Consider the following 22,492-nt stretch of genomic DNA (forward strand, 5'->3'; position numbering starts at 1 on the left):
GTAAACGGCAATATCAGTACAGTCCCTTGTGTGTTATGATGGTCAGATATTCTTGTGAATTTTTATCAATATGCATTCATAAGTAGGCCTGGAATAGATCTAGTTTGTTGAATTTCTGTCCACCAGCCAGGCCAGAAAAAAGGTCCTCAATATGGATGTTGTCCAGAGTGTTAACAGTAACCACAGATACATATGGAGCCGTCTTTCTTGAGCACTGGAATCAGCAGATTCCTTTTTCTCTGGTTTGCCTTTCTGATTCACCGCTAGTTTTTTGTTTTTGCAGGCACACCCAATGTGTCCCTTCTTGCCCAATGACAGCATTCAAGGTCTCTGCACCAACATTCCGATGGATGGTGACCAGGTTTTCCATGATGGTAACATTCGTGGCTGCTTGATAGCTTTTGTGCACACTTGTGCACAATTGTCACATTATGCATGTGAGTTGATGCACTCAGTTGCTGTGCTTCTTTTGCAGCCAGCTCCATGGGGACTGTAAACTCTGTAGCTTTCTGAAAAGTGAGGTTAGCCTCTGTCAGGAGGCATTACTGGATTGCTTCAGTACAAAGGGCACAAACCAACATGTCATGCAGGGTATCGTTCAGTACTTCCTTCAATTCACAATGTTCAGTGAGCTTTTGAAACACACTGCGCAATTGTTTCCCCCTCTTGGTTTCTTTTGTGAAACCTAAATCTTTCTGCTATGACAAGTGGCTTAGGGGAAAAATGTGTCTCTAGGACTTTTACAATGTCCTCAGATGATTTTGTGCCAGGTTTGTCAGGCTGCACCAAGTTTCTTAGTAAGCCAAAGGTTTTAGCCCCTATCAACTTAAGAAAGTTGCCACCTTTCTATAATTTTTAATTCCATTTGTAAGGACAAAAAAAATCCATGCATTCAGTGTAAGAGCTCCACTGTTTCAACAGTCTCATCAAAGTTTTCCATAGTTCTGGTGAGTGTAATCATTTTTATTTTATTTTCTTCAGGTACTCTTTATTTACTGTAGTTTCACCCTTTTTTGTAGTTACTACTTTAAATGCTGTTACCGCTTTAAGACAGTACCATTTTTTTTAATTCAGGCTGTCAGCAGCTACCAGTTAGGTCTCTGTGGGTTATTTCCCATACTTTCTGCTTTTGGTGTGAGTGTGAGCCTTCTTTTCTAAACTTTTTTAAAACTTTCAAGGTAAGAGCATTTCTTTTCTCTGGGATTCTTTCCTTTTCCCTTTTGGTCCTGTTTTTGAACTTTGGAGCTGGCAGCCCAGTCATTGCAGTTTTCTGGCGCTTTTCTCAGGATCACCGCGATTGTGGGTCTCTTGTTTCTTTAAGCGCTTGAAAAAAACAAAATCACTGCGGCACTTTCTCTGCTGGCTAGTTCTGTCTTTTTATTTCTGCTCTTGTCGAGGCCCTTTGTGTTTCTTTTAACTTCGGAAATGCTCCGGGAGACTTCTCAACCGGTTGGATCGGGACCCATTTATTCTTTAAACCTGGAGTTACCGCACTGCTCCCTGATCTAATTGCTTTAATCTTCAGGGTAGCAGCAATTCCTTTTATTAATTTAACTCTACAGTTGTTGATTTTGAACCTTGTGCTTCGGGAGTATTGGCAGGCGTGCTTTTTTTAACTAGTAATTTCCTTTTACTAGCTGTTTCATTGTTCAAGTGGCGTTACTGCAAAGGTCCATTGTCCTCATCACCAATTTGTCATGTTTGCATATTGGTAATGCTGATAACCTTTTAGAGATTGATTAATACTCGCATAGGCGCAGAGGTGGTTGAATAAGCTGCTTTGTTTATTGACTGCAGTAACTGGACTCAGCAAAGCCAACATGGTCTCTGTGATCTTACAATGCCCAGCTGTCAAGTATGGCAAGCTCAGTAAGACATTCAAATGACTTTCAATACATAACACACATATTCCAGAAACTTTACCAAAAATTTGGCAAATATTACAGACTATGGGGGTAACCTTGTCTCACAAATTAACGGTTGATTGCCCTTATATTGCAGAAAATAACAAACCCAAATCCAATAGCTAATGTGCACAAATTTCTTCTGAAGTTTTTGTATTATTCATATCAGTCAGTGTTAAGAAAAGTGAATTAAACCAATCCAAGTGCATATTTTACACTTCTCAAGCACCTGAATGGTCAGTTAACCAATATAAAATACTGCTTATTTATTCAGTAGAATTTGCACAGGGCTTGTAAAATGGAGCAAGAAGGAAGTATTGAAACCTCTTTCATAGACCAGGTAATGGACCCTGATTGATAGAAAGCACAAGGCTGCAGCCCTCAATCCAGCACTACATGTAATAAACCTGGATGTATATTAACAAACAGAGCAGCTCAAAGTTCACCAAAACAAGGAATTTTATCACTCGAAAAAGAGCAACAAAGAAAAGCAAAAATATCATCCCTGTGTTAATAAGTTGTTTATTTGAGACATCATTGAGCAAAGGTAAGTGCTTACACACTCTAATTAATGAATACAATGTCGTGTGATGCATGAGGTTGGGTTTATGCGTACCAGAAGGTCATAAATGATAGTTGCTTTAAAAATTACAAAAATAAAATATTGCGGTTGCTGGAAATCTGAAATAAAAATAAAATGCTGGAACCGCTCAGCAGGCCTGGCAGCATCGGTGCAGAAAGAAACAGAGTTAACATTTCAAGTCAATAACCTTTCACAGGACCCTTCAATATTGAAAGACAGAAAGGGATAGATGATTCATCTTGCTGCGATGGACATAACACTGGCATTGTGGTTAGCTAGCCATTATCGAAACTGCCTGATTTTCATTTCTAGTTTCAGCAGTGAGATCTATCTGAGAATGAACATTGGGACTGGCTGGATGGGCAGCTGTATGATTTTCCACTCCAGCATATTCCTGGGTTCTTGCATATTCTTTGCATGTATCTAAATAAAGGGTGCATTTAACGAAGTAAGTGGAAGAGGACTTTTTCTTTTAAAATGTGAATATCTCTTTTCAACTTTTTTTCTTTATAGAAGGGTAATCATGAAATTCGAGAGATTAGACAGTTCCACTTTACCAGCTGGCCTGATCATGGAGTACCATGCTATGCAACAGGCTTATTGGGATTTGTAAGACAAGTAAAGTTCCTTAACCCAGCTGATGTTGGTCCCATTATAGTACATTGCAGGTATGTCACAACCAAGGTATACATTTTATTCATCACTTGGCCCTCATTCCATTTGTCAATTGATTAATGCTTATCACCATTGTTATGCTGCTTGTTCAAAAAAAAATGCAGCTTCATTAAGGATTACCGTTTCTACAACAAATGGGAAAAAGTGAAGTAAAAGTGAAACACACCTTTAATGTCCCTGAATTTTATTATACTTTGATGCACATAAAAATAAAATGAGCATTATAATTGGACTTTCAGATTTTAAGCAGTGTGTTGCTGTTCCATTATTATTTTAACATTTTCATGTTTTAGTGCGGGCGCAGGGAGGACAGGATGTTTTATTGCTATTGACATCATGCTTGATATGGCAGAAAGTGAAGGTGTCGTGGACGTTTACAATTGTGTCAGAGAACTTCGCTCGCAGAGGGTCAACATGGTACAGACAGAGGTATTGATCATATGATTTATTAATAATTATTTCACTGCCTTGAAATTTTATCTTTTGTTTTGCACTTTCAGATCTGTCCAAGATTGTCCCTTTGATTAATGTAGTAAACATTAAGAATATGTTTTGTCACTTGAAGGTATAGAATTGCATTTTGACTGAAAGCAAGAAGATTTGCAGTCCATTCCAAAATAATCCCTCATCAAATGAATGTATTTCAGGAATAATCGTCCAAGTTCCTATAGCCAGCAGAAGCTTTGGTCCCAGCCATGCATGTTGGGAACTCATGCGTACATTAGATATAACCACCGGCTATTCGTCCAAAATGAGACTCCTCACTGGCAGTGCAACCTCAGAAAATCATTGCCTTAATATGCCAAAATACATGCAACACAAAATTCAGATGTATAGCACCCAATTCTTTTCCATGCATGAGTGACCTTAAAGGTTTAAAATGCTGTCCTTAGACATGCATGCATTTCTGGTACTGGATGCTGTATCAGTGAGGGCATATGTGCACAAAGTGAACATTGGCTGGATATACGCAGAGTAGGCAGATGCTGATTTGATGCCAGTGTTGCCATTCTGGAGTTCAATCCTCCAACTAACGCCCTCTCTTAATCATGCAGAGCTGAACATGGATTCAGCAGCTGGCAGGACCCCCACACCAACCCTCTTTAAAAGGACCATCAAATATTTTCAATCTTGTAGCTGTTGGTTTATATTGGCTGGTGCTACAATTGTACAAGTGTTTGATGCTTTCTTGAGTTTTTCTTTACATTGCTAAAGGGAGTGGTGCAGCAGCTGCGGAAGGACTTGATCCTCACTTCAAGCATTCTGCAAAAATTAGTTGTTCCCAGCACTTACTACAGCACTGTCCTTGGACTACAGCACACCTGGGAGAATAAGCAAAGGTGACACAAGTGCAGGGAAAACAGCTGGAAGAGAAAGAAGGAAGAGGAAGAAAGGCTCTTAACAATGGGCCATGTTCACCCAAGGTGTTCAGGGAATAACTCTCCCACCTGAACCTCAGTGAGGGACAATGGATGAGATGCCTGTGCTTCATTAGGGACATCCTCACAGAAATCTTCCATCTATTGCATTCACAACTGAAATCTCAGAGTAGGGCGAGGACAGCATTGCAGTGGCTGTGAATGTTTATCTGTCTAGCTCTTTGTAGGTTGCAGCTGGAGATATTTGCAACATCTCACAGTATGTCATTGTTGCATAAGGGAAGTAGATCGCTGACACTCTCTATTCAACAATAGCTGACTACATTCTACTCTCTCATCAGAGATCAGCAGACAGAGTGAGCATGGGGTGTCATGGGAGTTACAGACTTCCCCATGGTTCAGGGTGCCAATGACTGCATGCACGTCATTTTGTGGACATCGCAAGCTAACGCTGAGACATACCACAACCGAAAGGGATTCCATTCCCTCAACACCAGCTGGTGTGCGAACATACGCAGTGAATCATGCAGGTGAATACTCTGATTCCTGGCAGCAGTCTTGGTGCCTTCATTCCATGGCAACCTACTGATTCACCTGCATTTGAGCCACTACAACAAACCAAAGGCTGTGACGAGAGTTATCTGCTGATGACATGGCTGATGATTCTGGCGCATAAACCACCCACAAGTAAGCAAACAATGCTTGCACAAGACATGTGATATGGCATGCTGAAGCAATGCTCCCACTGCCTGGACAGCTCTGGGGGAGCCCTGCAATACTCGGCAGAGCAGATGTCAAAATTTGTAGTGATCTGCTGCATGCACAACCCCACCATCATGAGAAGAAAGCCTTTGCCGCTAGATATATGATGGGTAGCTGAGTAGGAGAAGAAATGGAGGAGGAAACCTAAACATCCCTTTTCTGGCCACCCCAATTCATCTTTCACCAACAACCCCGCATCTTCCCTTCTTTCTGTTATCACAGCATCCACTTTGTCATAGTGCAAAAATAAAAGCCAACACAAAATAAACTTTTCACATCAAATTTATAAGTCACACCATGCCATATTGCATACAAACAACAACCAGTCACCCTTATGTGCTGCCTTAGTGTCTGTCTTCAGTGTGCCTTTGTCTGTCCTAGTGTTCCAAGCAATACTATTCCAGTGGTTGCAGCATAGCTGTTCATTTTCAAGGACGAGACTGCAGTTGGCCTTGGAGGACACCCTCAAGCAGCTCTGGGTCCAGAAAGCACAACTTTGGAGTGCATAACCTCAGCCTGGGTAGTAGCAGCCTGGGCTGGTTGGCTGGCAGGTAACTGTAAGGGTACTAGTGAAATGGCAGTGGCGGTGAGACAAATGCTGGGCTTCCTGAGCAAGGACAGCAGATTCATGCTGCAGGGAGCCACTGCTACTCCCATGGGGCCCTGCATCAGCAATCCTAGCAATGTGTTGGAGGACAGATTGCTGGCTTGCAGTGACACTCTGCAAGCCCATTTCAACACTGGTATGCACAGCCATGATGTTAGCAGTCTGACATGACAGCAGATGGCTGGGCCCACAAGTATGCTAATGAAGTTGGACATCACTTCCATGCCAAAAGGATGCGCTCCAATCTCTGTGCAAAGTCCTGTGCCAAGTTATTGTTAGACTCCTCCATGCTCCTTGACATTGCATGCAGGCTTTCTGGCAGGCCTGCCAATGCTTCAAGCATTTAATTGTGCATGTACATCATCTTGCTTCAGTAAGCTGCCCCATCAAAATGCTCATTTAGGTCCTCTGTAGCAGAACCTGTGTGCAAGCTCAGCTATCAGTGACCTAGCACCCGTGATATCTTGCTCCCCTGCCTTGACTTCAGGCCATTCATGCCTGGTGTCTCACCATGTGCTCATGGGCAGTATCAATACCTTAGATGGTGCTGTGAAATATGAGAGCAAGTGACAGTGTCTCTTTATCGTCATTGTCTTCTGCTCTTCCAGCACTGCCTGGCCAGATTGCAAACCTTGAGTTTCTGAAGAGAGAAAGACACAAGGTGGTGAGGGATGTGGGGAAAGAAAGAGCTGCATGCTCACACTATCAGCAGCTTCTAAATCATTCAAAATTGCAGGATGAGGGGGAAGTGGGATGTGAGAAGCAGGATTCTAAGGATGCCAGCTGCTGGCCATAGTGGAGCAATGGCGAATCCAGTGATTGCCAGAATCATCTGCTCCATGACATTGAGTACTTAAAGACGTATTTGCCCCCCCCACTGGTTAGCACTTGTTGCTTCTGGATGTGCTGTAAGAGAAAGGGAAGTGTGTCAGCAAGTGCAGTACAGTCTATTTGAGTGATATGGCTGTCATGATTGAATAGGTGGCAGGGTGTGCAAGCTGGGAGGTGTGGGTCTGAAACTTGCAGCAGTGCTAAATGTGTGAGGGTGAGGTGAAGCTACGAATGTTAGGCAGGCATCGTGCTTGATAGAGATTGTTTGTTAGGTGATTGATGGTAATGTGGTGCATTGAACAGTGTCTGAATTGGTGCAGTTGATGGAATATGCCATTTGATATCGCATTTACTGACCTTGGCCACTCGTGAGGTCATTGAACCTTTTGCGGCACTGCATCCAGACCCTCAGGGCTTGACTCCTTTCACTGACCACAACAGCTGTCTGTTCCCTCTGTATTCTGAGAGTGCATTTGGAGGGCCCCCTTGTCCCCTGTGGTTAGAGCACATCAGCACTTTCTCAACCAAGTGCAGCATCAGAAAGTCTTGGAGCATGCTCTCTCCCATATTGTGCCATTCTTCTGTGTTTTCCAGGTCACCATCATTGGCAGAATATTTTTCTACCATCTGCTCCAGCCATAGAGCACTTTTTATTTAAGAGGTGCTGGCTGATTTTACATAGCACAAGAAGTGACTTCAGCCTCTCATAATTTTGTGACCCTGCTGAGGTGTGCAGCCACTCAACAGTGCGATTGGTGCTGGCTGCTCACTGCAATTATGTTAATCAGCAAGCAGCACAAAATTGGCAGGGATTAATCCCACATCTTGATCCCACACCTGTTTTCGGGAGCTATCAAATTTAGCTTCTATAGTCATTTAGTTTAGCCACTGACTTATTGATTCCTAAGGTGCACAAGGAATTATCACACCAAAATGCATCAAGTGAAATCAATATGTCTAGATGAGACAAATATCACTTGAGAGGGCAAGAAGTGGGCATTTGAATTAATGAAAAGCTTGGGAGATCTTCAGGGCCCCAAGCCCCAGCATGAGGATGAGACCATGACAGAAAGTATTGCTATAAGTTAACTAAAGAGTATTGAACATGAATCTATGATATACAACAATAATTCATAATACATAATCAGAGCTGATGTTATATAGGTGTGTTAGATAGTAAATGGTATAAAAAAACATGGAGTAAAAACATTACTTCAAACGATATAAACAGAGTAAGACAAAGAGGCACAAAAACAAATTGGTTGAAGAGACAAATTAAAGACAGATGTCAGGATGTTCCAGTGATGGCATAGTGGTATTATTGCTGAATTAATAATTCAGAGACCCAGAGCAATGCTCAGGGGACCCGGGTTTGAATCCCGCCAGAGCAGCTGGTGGAATTGCAAGTCTAATGATGACCATGAAACCCATTCAAAGAGGTGGATTAGGGGAGAAAAGGCTGAACAGTTTTCACCTTTGCTGTCTCAGACCTATCCTCAGCATCTCTTCACAGGACAAGGTCACCAACTTGGATGTCCTGAAGCATGCTTATTTCATCATATATCAGCATGCACTCATAATTAAGCCAATGACATCTGCACTGGCTCAGCCATATTCATCAGATGGATGATGACCATAGATCCAAAGACCTTCCGTATGGTGAACTATCTATTGGGTCATGATCTCCTGGACATCCATACCTCTGCTACAAGGACACCAGCAAGTGAGATATGAAAATGGCTGATATTGACACTGACAACTGGGAGTCAGCCACCAACAGCTGTACCTCTGGAAGCTGACTGTCTGGAGGGGCATTGGAAGAAGTGAGCAGAAATAAAAAGCTCAGCTGGTTGAGAAGAGAGCCCGGAATAAGCAGAGGCGGGCAGGTCGTGCACTTTCTCAGCCCATTATCTCCTTATGCAGAAAATGTGTCAGAGACTGCCATGCGAGAGTGGAGCTCTTGACCCACACCATGCGATGCTTAACAGAGAAGTGACCACCATGAAGCAAACCATTGTCTTGTGAGACAGAAGGCTGCCAAGTCACAAGTCACGTTTAAGAAATAATCAATGCTATTTTGGTGAGTTATATGCTCTTTCTAGAAGTATGGACAAGTGTAGGGCAAATGTCCTTGCTCTTCCATATCTTGTGATATCTGCAGGAGTATAGAAGGTAAAAGGATAAGGCAGAATGAAAATGGTTTCTCCCTCCAAGAAATATAACCTCATCCCCTGTGAGCAACAAGCAAGCAACCAGCTGGGGTCAGTTGGTAAGAATTCTCACTTCTGGGTTAGACGGCTACTGGTCTAAGTCCGATATCAGGGTTTGAACACATAAGCTAGGCTGATATTTCAATTCAGTACTGAAAGTTTACTATCATTGGTGCGATCCTTCAAATGAGATATTAAATCCAAGAACCATTTGCCTGTTAATGTAGCTGTTAAACATCACATGACAAATTTTAAAAAAAGAAAGGGAGTTCTTGCGGTATCCAGACAAGCTTGCCTCACTCAGCCAATATCACCAACAAATACATTAACTGATCATTCAAGTTATTACTGTTCCTAGGACATTACTGTCATAGAATGGCTATTACATAATAGTACCTACATAATAACGACCACTCAACTTCAAAGTAATTCACTTTGCAAAGTGCTCCAAAATTATTTAATGGCAGGATAAAGCACTGTATAAATGCCAGGGTTTTGTTGATTACAACCATCAGGGAGATGGACCAAATATTAATGCCAGAATTCCGCTTTAAGATGTTTACTATTGAGAGAGATCGTGTTTCAGACTTCAAATGGCTTTTATTATCTTGGAAAGCCTGCAATGTTGACAATGTACCTTCGGCAGTTTTCATGATTTTAGCATCCTAAAACATCCTAAACACCTCCAGGATTATACTTTGATTTTGAAATTTTTCAGCTTTGATCCCTGAAAAACTAAGGTTGACTTTTACATGAGGTGCATGAAAAATCACAAACTTTTAAGCCAAATATCTTCGGTCAACTTTTACATGATATGAACATTTACACAGGTATATATGGTAATTAATACAACAACAAATTCATTCCCGATATGTGGTTCCTGTCGAGTGCAGGTTAGAGTTAGGGTTACCCGGAAGTTTAAATCATCAAATTTACCTGAGACCTATCTCAGAATCCTATGGTGTAAGGAGAACAAAGGAATATAAGAAATGAGCGGAGGCAGGGCAGAAATCAGAATGGTCAGAAAATCAGGGCAAATGATTCTAATTTGCACTGGCACTGCAATCTGGACTGATTAAATTGAACCCAAAGAGAATAGATAACTTCTTTCACTCTATTTAGAAATTATCGTCAGTATCGGTAGAATACTCTCTATCTTTAATGAAAGGTGTTTGCAGCTGAGCAGTAATGAATTCCTTTGCCATCAATAGTTTGACAAAGCCAGCTGAATTATAGATCTGGTTTTCTCTTGCTGTTCATGCACTGCAATCAATGAAGCAAATATTCCATCTGCTTGTTTGGTCACTGTATCCGTTAACTGGGGACTGACATTACACATGCCAGATTGACTGAAGCTTGAAAAATCCCTGACAGGTGGCTGGAATGAACCAGGGGCACAGAACTTGAGCGATACCATCACTTTGAATACCATGGGGAGTTGATGCTAAAATTGTCTCTTATTTTGATGTGTTGTGCTATTCTGAACATGCCATGCTTGTCAATTAAACAGTACAAAAATCTATATCTGTGCTTACATACTGTCCATTTATACCTTGTTATGATCCTAGGCCAGACCCCCAAGTTGTTGGTAGGATCCGGTTAGGGACCGATAACATTTTGTTTAAAGTAGACGAAGTTTGAGATTCAGGACACTTGCTTAGCAAAGAAAGCCACAAGATTCCATGGGTTTTGAACAAACAAAAATAAACTTTACTGTACAAGGTCAGAAAGATAAAACAATTTACAATACCTATTTTATGCTCTAACCTTCAGGGTTAATTTGAGGTACATGTGAATTAACAGGCAAACAGTAGGCGAATACACACCTTGTATAATAAATGATATACCAAAACAGATTCCATGGATTTCTCAACAGCCCACCCAGATGTCCGTAATACTGTGACTTAACCAATCTCACGGAAACTTCAGAGATAAAAACAAAAAAACTGCGGATGCTGGAAATCCAAAACAAAAACAGAATTACCTGGAAAAACTCAGCAGGTCTGGCAGCATCGGCGGAGAAGAAAAGAGTTGACGTTTCGAGTCCTCATGACCCTTCGACAGAACTTGAGTTCGAGTCCAGGAAAGAGCTGAAATATAATATATTTCAGCTCTTTCCTGGACTCGAACTCAAGTTCTGTCGAAGGGTCATGAGGACTCGAAACGTCAACTCTTTTCTTCTCCGCCGATGCTGCCAGACCTGCTGAGTTTTTCCAGGTAATTCTGTTTTTGTCACGGAAACTTCATCTCTCTCACCACGGATTCCAAACATCACTTTGAAGATCATGCCTTAGAATTCTCTCCAAAAGTCGCTCCACCTTGGACTGCTTCAATGACAGCCCACGTCACAGGATTTCAGTCTTGTCTCCTGGGATTCCATTCCCTTGGATTCCTGAGTAAACTCAAGTACCAACTCACAAGCACAATTTAAGATCTTTGGCCGCATCAGAGAACACACTATTCCAAAGCGATACCTTTGCCCCAAGGGCCTGCAGCATGGGATCACCAACCTTCGGCTACCTACTTGAATCTTCAGGGCTTCTCTTAAGCCCTCTTCAATTACCAAACTCAGATGGCATCAACATCAGCCCACCTGGCAGGGTTTCAATCTCATCTTCCACGATTCCATTTCCCTGGATTCCAGAGGTTATTTTTTATTCATTTATGGGATATGGGCGTTGCTGGCTAGGTCAGCATGTACTGCCCATCCCAAATTGCCCTTGAGAAGGTGGTGGTGAGCTGCCTTCTTAAAACACTGCAATCTATGTAGTGTAGGTACACAATGCTGTTAGGAAGGGAGTTCCAGGATTTTGACCCTGCAACAGTGAAGGAACGGCGATATATTTCCAAGTCAGGATGGTGAGTGACTTGGAGGGGAACTTGCAAGTAGTGGTGTTCCCATTCATCTGCTGCCCTTGTCCTTCTAGATGATAGTGGTCGTGGGTTTGGAAGGTGCAGTCTAAGGAACCTTGGTGAGTTCCTTAGTGCATCTGTAGATGGTACACACTGCTGCCACTGTGCATTGGTGGTGGAGGGAGTGAATACTTGTGGATGGGGTGCCAATCAAGTGAGCTGCTTTGTCCTGGATGCTGTCAAGCTTCTTGAGTGTTCTTGGAGCTGCACTCATCCAGGCAAGTGGGGAGTATTCCATCACACTCCCGACTTGAGGCTTGTAGATGGTGGACAGACTTTGGGGAGACAGGAGGTGAGTTACTTGACATAGCTTTCCTAGCCTCTGATCCCTGCTCTTGTAGCCACAGTATTTATATGGCTAGTCCAGTTCAGTTTCTGATCAATGCTAACCCCCCAGATGTTAATAGTGGGGGATTCAGTGATGGTAATGCCATTGAATATCAAGGAGTGATGCTTAGATTATCTTTTGTTGGAGATAAACATTGCCTGGCACTTGTGTGGTGCGAATGTTACTTGCTGCTTGTCAGCCCAAGCCTGGATGTTGTCCAGATCTTATTGCATTTAGACATGGACTGCTCCAGTATCTGAGGAGTCGCGAATGGTGCTGAACATTGTGCAACCATCAGTGAACATCCCCACTTCTGACCTTATGATGGAAGGAAGGTCACTGATGAAGCAGCTAAAGATGGTTGGGCCTAGGACACTGCCCTGAAGAACTCCTGCAGTGATGTCCTGGAACTGAGATGATTGACCTCCAACAACCACAACTATCTTTCTTTGTGCTAGGCATGACTCCAACCAGCAGAGAGATTTTCTCCTTGATTCCAGTTTTGCTAGGGCTCTTTGTTGCCACATTCGGTCAAATGCTACCTTGATGTCCAGGGCGGTCACTCTCACATCAACTCCTGGAGTTTAGCCCTTTGATCCATGTTTGAACCAAGGCTGTAAGAGGTCAGGAGCTGAGTGGCCCTGGCAGAACCCAAACTGAATGTCAGTGAGCAGGTTATTTTTAAGCAAGTGCTGCTTCATAATACTGTTGATGACCCCTTCCATTACTTTACTGATGATCGAGAGTACACTGATGGGGCAGTAATTGGCCGGGTTGGATTTTGTCCTGCTTTTTGTGTACCGGATATAGCTGGGCAATTTTCCACATTGCCAGTAGATGCCAGTGTTGTAGCTGCGCTGGAACAGCTTGGCTAGGGGCACGGCAAGTTCTATTGCTGGGGCCCATAGCCTTTGCAGTATCCAGTGCCTTCAGTTGTTTATTGATACCACATGGGGCAAATCAAATTGGCTGAAGACTGGCATCTATGATGCTGGAGACCTCTGGAGGATGTCGAGTTGGATCATCCACTCAGCACTTCTGGCTTCAGCCTCATCTTTTGCACTGATGTGCAGGGCTGCCCCATCATTGAGGATGGGGATATTTGTGGAACCGCTTCCTCCAGCGAGTTGTTTAATTGTCCACCACCATTCACGACCTAATGTGGCAGGACTGCAGAGCTTAGATCTGATCTGTTGGTTGTGGAATCACTTAGCTCAGTCTATCACTTGCTACTTATGCTGTTTGGCATGCAGGTGTTGTAGCTTCATCAGATTGAGACCTCATTTTTAGGTATGTCTGGCGCTGCTCCTGTCATTCCCTCCTGCACTCTTTATTGAACCACGGTTTATCCCCTGGCTTGGCAGTAATGGCAGATATGCCGGGCCATGAGGTTACAGATTGTGTTGAAACACAATTCTGCTGCTGCTGATGGACCACAGCACCTCAAGGATGCCCAGTCTTGAGCTGCAAATCTGTTCGAAAGTCATCCCATTTAGCACGGTGGTAGTGCCACATAACATGATGAAGGGTATCCTCAATGTGAAGATAGGACTTCGTCTCCATAACAACTGTGCAGTGGTCACTCCTACCTATACTCTCATGGACGGGTGCATCTGCAGCAGGCAGGCTGGTGAGGATAGGTCAAATATGTTTTTCCCTCTTGTTTGTTCCCTCACCACCTGCTGCAGACCCAGTCTGACAGCTATGTCATTTAGGACTCGGCCAGCTTTGTCTGTAGTGGTGCTACCGATCCACTCTTGGTGATGGACGTTGAAGCCCCCCACCCAGAGCACATTCTGTGCCCTTGCCAGTGGAGGAGTGCTGATTCATCAGCTGAGGGCGGGCAGTATGTGGTAATCAGCAGGAGGTTTCCTTGCTCATGTTTAACCTGATGCCATGAGACTTCATGGGGTCTGGAGTCAATGCCACCGGGACAGGACATTCCCAGAGTTGGTGATTTGGTGCTTGGGACATAGTCATACTGACAGAATCATACCTTACACACAATGCCAGGCTGTTGCTTGACGGGCCTGTGAGGCAGCTCTCCCAATTTTGGCACAAGCTCCCAGATTTAGTAAGGAGGACTTTGCTGGGTTGACAGCACTGACTTTGCTGTTTTAATTTCCAGTGACTAGGTCAATGCTGGGTGGTCCATCTAGTTCCATTCCTTTTAGACTTCATAGTGGTTTAATACAACTGAGTGGTTTGCTAGGCCATATCAGAGGGCATTCAAGAGTCAACCACATTGATGTGGTCTGGAGTCACATGTAGACCAGGCCGGGTAAGGATGGCGGGTTTCACATTAGTGAACCAGATGGGTTTTTACAACAGTCAACAATGGTTTTATGATCATTAAATTTCATCATCTGCCATGGTGGGATTTGAACCTGGATGCCTAGAGCCTTACCCTGGGTCTCTGGATTACTGGTCCAGTGGCAATATCACTACGCCACCGCCTCTCCCAAATATATACACCCTGTTGCGATATTGTATGCATGCCAATGCAGACAATGACATGTACTTTTGAGAAGCTGTGTAGTGACATCACTGTGTATAAGGCTGGAGAATAAAAGGCACAGTCTCCATGTTAAATGTTCACTTTTGCCAGTGATCTCTACTACAGATGTTCACTACTGTCTGTGACTCTTTATCTGTAAGACTTCATGAGTCAGGCATATGGTTAAATAATCGGCCTATGTGACTGTTAGGACCCAGGCTAGGTCAAAGCCTATGCAGAGTTGTATATAGTTGTTGCTAATAATAAACTTCATGTAATTGTGTTCGACCAGAACCCTTATCAGTCTCAATAGCTTACTTAGCATAGATAGCATAGAGACAGATCCCTTGAGGTCTCATTGAGACCCTCAGCATATTTGGTGGCAGCAGACCGTAAGAGACCATGACCTGCCCAAGCACAAAATTACAGGCAAAACTTCAGATCTTCAGCCATACCTAGCAGAATATCACTGCTCCAAAGGGGGTACCTTTGCCCCAACAGCAAAGGAGTCACTAACCTTCAGCTTTTCACTTAGAGTCTGCTCCCCACAGCCCTTTTCTGTTTGGAACCTGTTCCTCTGCCCCTCTCTTTTTCCTTAACTTAATTAGGACCTGTTTCGGTCCCCAGTCTTCTTCCCTTACCTGGGACACTTCTTGGGACCTTTCCCTCCTGCTCCCCGCCATCCCTTGTCCCTTAATTGGGATATTTGCTGGCTATGGCGCTCCCTACTCGGTCACCTGACCCTAGTTTTCGCACTGTTTTTCTAGGCACAAGTGCACTTGGTCCCAAAGAGCATACATGTACTGATTTGCATATGTGGAGCTAGTTCCTGGCCTGTGCGTGCGCAGAAGGTCCAAAGTTCGTCGGGACTTAGAGTTCCCAACCTTCGCGCTCAAGTTTAAGGTAAGTTGGGTTTCTGTAGTAATTATGGTTTTATTTAGTGTAATGTACATTTAAGAATAATACTTGTTAGACAATATCAATGATCTTGTTAGACAATGATCTGTAGTAACCAATAGGAGAGTAGCTCGGGCTACCTCAGCGGTCAGTGTAGAGTTAGAGTTGGAGGTGAAAGCACACGTATAGTTGCTGCTGAGTGTATTGTAAATAAACTTACTGTTTCCAACCAAGAAGTGTCTGCAGATAAACTTTATCAATAATAGTACAACTTGGCCTCCCTACAACAAACTATCGACAAGGATGGGATCAGATCCAGCGCTGTCCCTCGCCCAGTGATTGTGAGTGTTTAAGATCATTAAATTGAAAGGGAGATACGCTCACCAGGTATGCTGTCGCTTTACATTAAAGAAAAAACGGGTCCCGATCCAAATGGCTGAGAAATCTTCCCGAGGACTCGTGACATTTAAAAAATAATACAAAAAATTGCAAGACGCCTGAGTGAGAATCCACAAGATGGTTGAGCAAAACAAGAAAAAAAAAGAATTTGTACTTATATTGTAAAATAGGCGGCAGCCCTGCAGGCTCAGTGGGTTAGAAAAACTGGCACGCAGTTTGCAAGTTTTAAAAAAGGGCAATCAGAGCAAAAAGCAGTGCTGCGGTTTTAAATTTAAAAAAAACGTGCAGAATCAGCCAGAAAAGGGAGAAGAAATCCCTGCTGTGCTATTTCTGAACAGGAGCGAAGTTTTACAAAGTTATAAGTGAAGAAGGCCCATGATCATAGGGATTCTGCCAAAACTCAAGAAGCACAGGAAACACAGCACAGAAAAGCCAAAAGCTGCAGTGACAGCCCGAGTTAAAAAAAACAGTGACTGCTCTTAAAGCAGCAATACATTTAAAATGGTAAATACAAGAAAAATGGCTGTGGACAGAATATTAGAAGAGTTCCCAGAGAGTAGGCAACTTTGTGGAAGGAAACAAGAGACCCCAGAGAGAGGGCAACTCTGCAGAAGGGAACAAGAGACCCCAGAGAGAGGCATCCCCACCATGGGTTCGAGGAGATCCCAGAAGGAAGGGACAATGTACACAAAGCTTGACATGAGTCATGCTTATCAACAACTAGAGTTAGATAATGCCTTCCGAGAATTTGTCAAAATTAATGCCCACAAAGCGTTGTACCAATATACACATTTGCTTTTTGGTGTCTCCTCTGCTTGTGCTACCTTTCAGAGAACAATGGAAAGCTTACTGCAGGGACTGCCCCAGGTTGTAGTCAATTTAGACGATGTATTGGTGACAGGATTCACTGAAAAAGAGCATTTGGCGAACTTGGAAGAAGTCTTAAAACGTTTCTTGCAACTGGAGTGCGTTTAAAAAAAAGAAAAGTGCATATTCCAAGCAAGGGAGGTGATCTATTTTGGTCACCAGGTAGATTCGCAGGGCCTCCACCCAGTTGAGGAGAAAGCGAAAGCCATAAGAGAGGTACCTGCACCAAAGAAAGCCACAGAGCTCAAATCAATCCAAGGAATGATCAACAATTATGGGCGGTTCTTACCCAATTTGTCTACAACTCTGGCCCCCTGCATTCTCTACTCAAAAAGGACTAACATTGATCTTGGGTGGCACCCCATAAAGAAGCTTTCATAAAGGTGAAATAATTATTGCACTCATCCAGGCTATTAATGCATTATGACCAAAAGAAAGAATTGGTGCTGACATGTGATGCATCTCCCTACGGAGTGTGGGCAGCGCTCTCTCATCGGATGGACGATGGCACGGAACGGCCAATAGGTTATGTATCAAGAGTACTCACCACAGCAGAAAAGGGATCCTCGCAGATAGAAGAACAAGGCCTGTCCATCGTCTTTGGTGTCAAGAAATTTCACCAATATGTACGCTGCTGCCATCTTACAATTGTTTCAGACCACAAACCTTTGCTAGGATTGTTTAGTGAGGGCAAGGCTACAGCACCCATAGCCCCAGAAAGGATACGATGATGGGCTTTAATTCTGGCAGCGTACCAGCGTACACTTTCATACGTAGGCCTGGCAATCAAATCACAAACGCTGATGCCCTTGGTCGTTTGCCTTTACAAGAAAATGATGAACACGTCCCAGTTCCACAGGAACTTGTTTTACTGTTAAATTTTTTAGATTCCTCACCATTATGTGCTCGACAGATCAGAGACTGGACAGGTCGGGACCCAGTCCTATCTCAGGTATGAGATCAAGTGCTACATGGTTGGTCACAGGAGCCCATATCTGACAAAATGAAACTGTACTTCAACAGAAGACATGAAATAACCAGCCAGGATGGCACCTTATTGTGAGGAGCATGAGTGATAGTTCCTCCAAAGGGAAGGGAACCACTTTTAATTGAACCACACAGTGCCTATCCAGGAATTTCCTGAATGAAGACCATAGCACGCAGCTATCTATGGTGGCCTGGGATGGGTGGCGAAATAGAGTTTAGTAAAGCACTGTGTGCAATATCAGCAACTGCAAAAGTTGCCAGCGACAGTTCAATTGCACCCATGGGAGTGGCCAGGTAGACCCTGGGTGCAGCTGCACATTGACTACGTTGGACCTTTCCTGGGAACAATGCTTCTACTCACTGTCGATGCCCATTCAAAATGGTTGGACGTAAATGAGGTGAAGCCACCAACTTCAGCAATTGAGAAACTACATCTAGAGTTTTGCCAGAAGTAGTCATTTCTGATAATGGCAAGGCATTTATGAGTGCTGAATTTCAACGGTTTATCAACCTTAAAAGTATCACTTGTGATAAATGTACTTTACCACCCTTCCTCAAATAGACTGGCCGAAAGGGCGGTTCACATGTTCAAGGCAGGTATGAAAAAGCTAACTGGTGATCCAAACTAGCATGCTTTCTCTTTCATTACAAGACTACCCCTCACACAACAACAGGTGTCACACCTGCGGAGTTATTGTTGAAATGCCGTCTCAGGACGAGATTGAGCTTAAAAATGCCAAATTTAAAAGGGGAAGGTGGAAAGGAATCAGGCAAGTCAGAAAACTTGACACGACTGGCATAGTCATGAGAGGAAATTTACTGTGGGGGAGCTGGTATACGTGAAAAACTTCAGGGAAGGACCAAAGTGGTTACCGGGTGAAATAAGTGCAGTGACTGAACCTCTATTTTACCATACCATGGAAGGCTGGGTCATTCGTAAACATGTGGATCATTTAATGAAGAGGGAGAGAAATCATCAATATTTGGTTCCACCAGTGATCATGACCAGGTCTGTTTTTCCTGTTGAGGATACTTAGCCTAGGGCTAACATATCTAATGTTCCTGTCAGAGTTGAGGGTGCAGAACTGCAAGTGCCCACAGAAGCACCTGATGTTCAGGCAGCTCCAGAAAAGGAGGTTCCTGACCAAGAATCTGAAGTTGTGGAGCTGCAACGTACCAGGAAACCACCTGAAAGACTGAACTTGTAAATTCCTTACCCAGTGTAAATATTATGTTGTCTTGAAAAATATGTACTTGTAAATATAATATGCATAGCAGAGTTAAAGAGGGAAGAATATAATAATTATAGTTTTATTTAGTATCTTTTGTACCTTTAAGAATAATACTTGTTAAGGAAGATCACATGATCTGTAGTAGCCAATAAGCAAGTAGTGTGGGCTATCTCAGCAGTCAGTGTAGAGATAGAGTTGGAGTTGGAGTTGAAAGCACACATGTAGTTGCTGCTGAGTATATTGTAAATAAACTTAATATTTCCACCCAAGAAGTGTTTGCAGACCAACTCTATCACTAATAGTACAACTCGAGCACCCTACAGCAGTTTCATTAAGCGCCTTTTGTTATCTTTCAAGTCAGAAGCAGCTACATTTTCCTAAAACTGGTCTATGTTTAATCTTCTCAGTCATTATCAGTGGCTCAAGCAATTGTGTTCCAATACATGTGTATGGAAACTTAAACAAGTTATTTATTTCTAAACCTTGGAAATATTTGAATAGGGAAAGCTTTGCAATTATTGAAAACAAACCATTTACCGGCATTTTTCTTTACGTGCCCATGCAGATACAATATACTTATAGGAAGTGAATGTTTCACAATGATGATCTTTAATCAGGAAATTAGTCAAGTATATTTGCATCAGTTATTTGTTTGAAATCCACATAGAAACCATCTCGCTAATGAAGTATTTGATAGTCATTGCCATTCATAAGACTATTTTTGAGCCTGAATTTTTTTTAATTGGAATTTGCAATTTAGAAAAAAATGGTATTTGATATTAAGCAGGAGGAGAAATGGTTCCAAACCATTAGGTTTGAGTAGTTAGAATTCCTTACATAGTTAGCATATTCTGCTCATCATCTAACCTTCTTCCATTTTCTTCCTAATCAGGATATTGATTCTTAATTTAAATGCTACAGTAATTTCAATGAGCAAAGCTATTCATTTAAGAAGTAAGAATAGAGAAGGTAAGTTTGTCTTAAATGGTAATATTTTAAATGGAGCAGAGAAGCAGAGGGACTTTAACTTTTGGATACTTAAGCCATTTGGGCCTTTAAAGATAGCAGCGCAAACATGTAAAACTATTAAAAGGCAAACAGAATGTTTCTATTTAAAAGGCAATGAATACAAAAGCAAGGATAATTTGTACAAAACTTTAAAATGCACCTGGAGTATATTTTTTACCCCATTATACAAAGGATATAAAAACATTGGAAAAGGTACAGGGAAGAGTTTCTAAGATTTCGCCAGTTATGGGGCTGCCTCACAGATAGCTTCAACATTCTAAAGGATTGTGATAAGGCAAATAGTGATCGATTGTTTGCAGGACAATAAGAAGGCAGCATATAAATATAATATATTAACAAGAATAACTAAATTAGAAACAAATATTTTGTACAGATGGTGGAATTGTTTGCTACAAGCAGCTTTTGATGCAGATGCTTTGTGAAAAGAATTGGATATTGGCTTGAAGTAGAGTAAGATTGAAGAGTATAGGAGCTGAGCAGGAGAGTGAGATTTGACTCAGTGGCTCATGGAGAAAATCATCATGCAGACTTGAAGGACAAAGGGACCTGGTCCTGGGCCATGATGTTGTATAATTCTATGACGTCTTTATACTGAAAACAATAATTTTAAGAGAGAATATTGATTGGGGTGGTTGGGGGGTGGGGGGAGGTGGGTGGCAGTCGCACTGCATTCCATCAACTCCAGTCCTCCTCTTGTTGTGACTATTAGCCCTGGTTACTAATTAATTGAAACCCTATTGTTTTGCCAACTACATCTGCTGGACTACTAGGCAAAAGGCAAGCTGAATCTGAGGGTCTTGTGTTATAGTTTTCAATTTTAACCTTTAGATACTGACAACTCAGCACAATCCATGCACCCTAGGCTGATTTATTTTATTTCGGATGTATCACTGTGACACTTGAAAAATGATAGCAATAATTTCAATGATATTCTCATTATCGTAAAGCAATTTGAGTATAGGCCCATAGCCATTAAATTTGATTCTTACCTGCTTAAAAAAATAGGTTCCAACCAGTAGTGGAGTGAATATTAAAATTTGAGCAGGTTGCAACAATGATGCGCCAGAAGGCCTAACATTGACCTATTTTTTGACCATCCTTTATTTCAGGTTATTTCTTCAACAGCCCAGGTGCCAGATGAGTTACAGAATGATGTAGTTCAGAAGGAGGCCATTTGGCCCATCGTAGCTCTTATTGGTATCATCGCTAGTGTTACTGTCTCATTTTCAAATCCTGGGATACGCAACAGACTTTCTCGCTGGGATTTAATGGAGTCTGTCAGAGTGGGCTAGCTGGGGGGTGAGCCTGCATAATCACAGGGGTAAGCTGCACGATCCATTCCTGCCGGTGGGAAAACTGACCCCCATTCAGTCAGCAACAAGAATGGGCTTACATGGGGACCCTGCCCATTGGTTAATTAGGCTCATTATTAAGCCACTTAAAGACCATTATCCCTGACTCCTGTGGGATTTAGTGGTGGCTTAGGGATTCCCCTGAATCCATGCGGGTATCCAGTGCCTCCTGAAAGCTGCCTGGCACATCCTGTTGGATTTGCCAGCAGCTTCCCAGGGGTTTGCCCCACTTTCAAAGGCAATTATTGTCCAATCGAGGAACCAAGCGTTAGGAAGGTGGCTGCTCAGAGCCACCCTCTGCTCCACATTGACTTACCTCTCCCCCTCACGGCGACCCCCTCCCCATGACCCCCAATCCACCCACACTTAACTGTCTCCAGGGATCCAGCGATGATCCTTGGTAAAGGCCTCATTGAATTACCACCTCCTGGTGGTGCTGTATGCAATATCGAGCTGCTGGCCTCTGGCTGACAGCTCTCAGGGGAGGGATACTCCCTTACTGCATACTTAATTCTGTGGGGGGTGGGGGGGTGGCCTGTGGATTTGTTTGATTCAACATTTTAATGGAAATTAATTAAACGTTTCATTTGTTATATTTGCAACTATTAATAAAGAGGAACAACCTTGAGGTAAAACTTCAGAGATTTTTGCAGCATGCAACTAGAAGTGGTGGAGCTAACTGCAACATTTAGTTCAGGTTCTTAGTTCACACCCATGTTCTGAAAATTAGAACGGAATGGATCGCAAGTCTTGAATGGGAAAATAAACAACAGCTCCTGACCTGAAACCTCCATTTTCAAACGCCAACAGCTTACACCAACTATTCAGATGAGGCCTGAGGACCGATTTGTATTGGGCCTCTCAGTTTTGGCAGGTGCAGCCTCCTATTTCTCATCAATATGCTGCCACTCAGTGACATCATCCGAAAACCTGCCAGGTTCCACTTGTGCTCTGGTGACACCCAACTCTATACATCATCATTTCTCTCAATCATTCTACTGCCTCTAATTTGTCATGCATACTGACATCCAGTACTGGAT

The 22,492-nt window shown here is 42.8% G+C and overlaps 1 protein-coding gene across 1 annotated transcript in view; it reads left to right on the plus strand.

Annotated features, from left to right (window-relative positions):
* The window catches only part of ptprt (protein tyrosine phosphatase receptor type T), a 1,444,026-nt gene that overhangs the window by 1,393,308 nt on the left and 28,226 nt on the right, over positions 1-22,492 (plus strand). Inside the window, exons 25-26 of the mRNA XM_041204432.1 lie at positions 3,001-3,155; positions 3,456-3,591. Of these exons, the coding sequence (XP_041060366.1) occupies positions 3,001-3,155; positions 3,456-3,591 (291 nt within the window). The remainder of the gene's footprint in view (positions 1-3,000; positions 3,156-3,455; positions 3,592-22,492) is intronic.

This window comes from Carcharodon carcharias, chromosome 14 (genome assembly GCF_017639515.1).
Source record: "Carcharodon carcharias isolate sCarCar2 chromosome 14, sCarCar2.pri, whole genome shotgun sequence".
Classification (NCBI taxonomy): Eukaryota; Metazoa; Chordata; class Chondrichthyes; order Lamniformes; family Lamnidae; genus Carcharodon; species Carcharodon carcharias.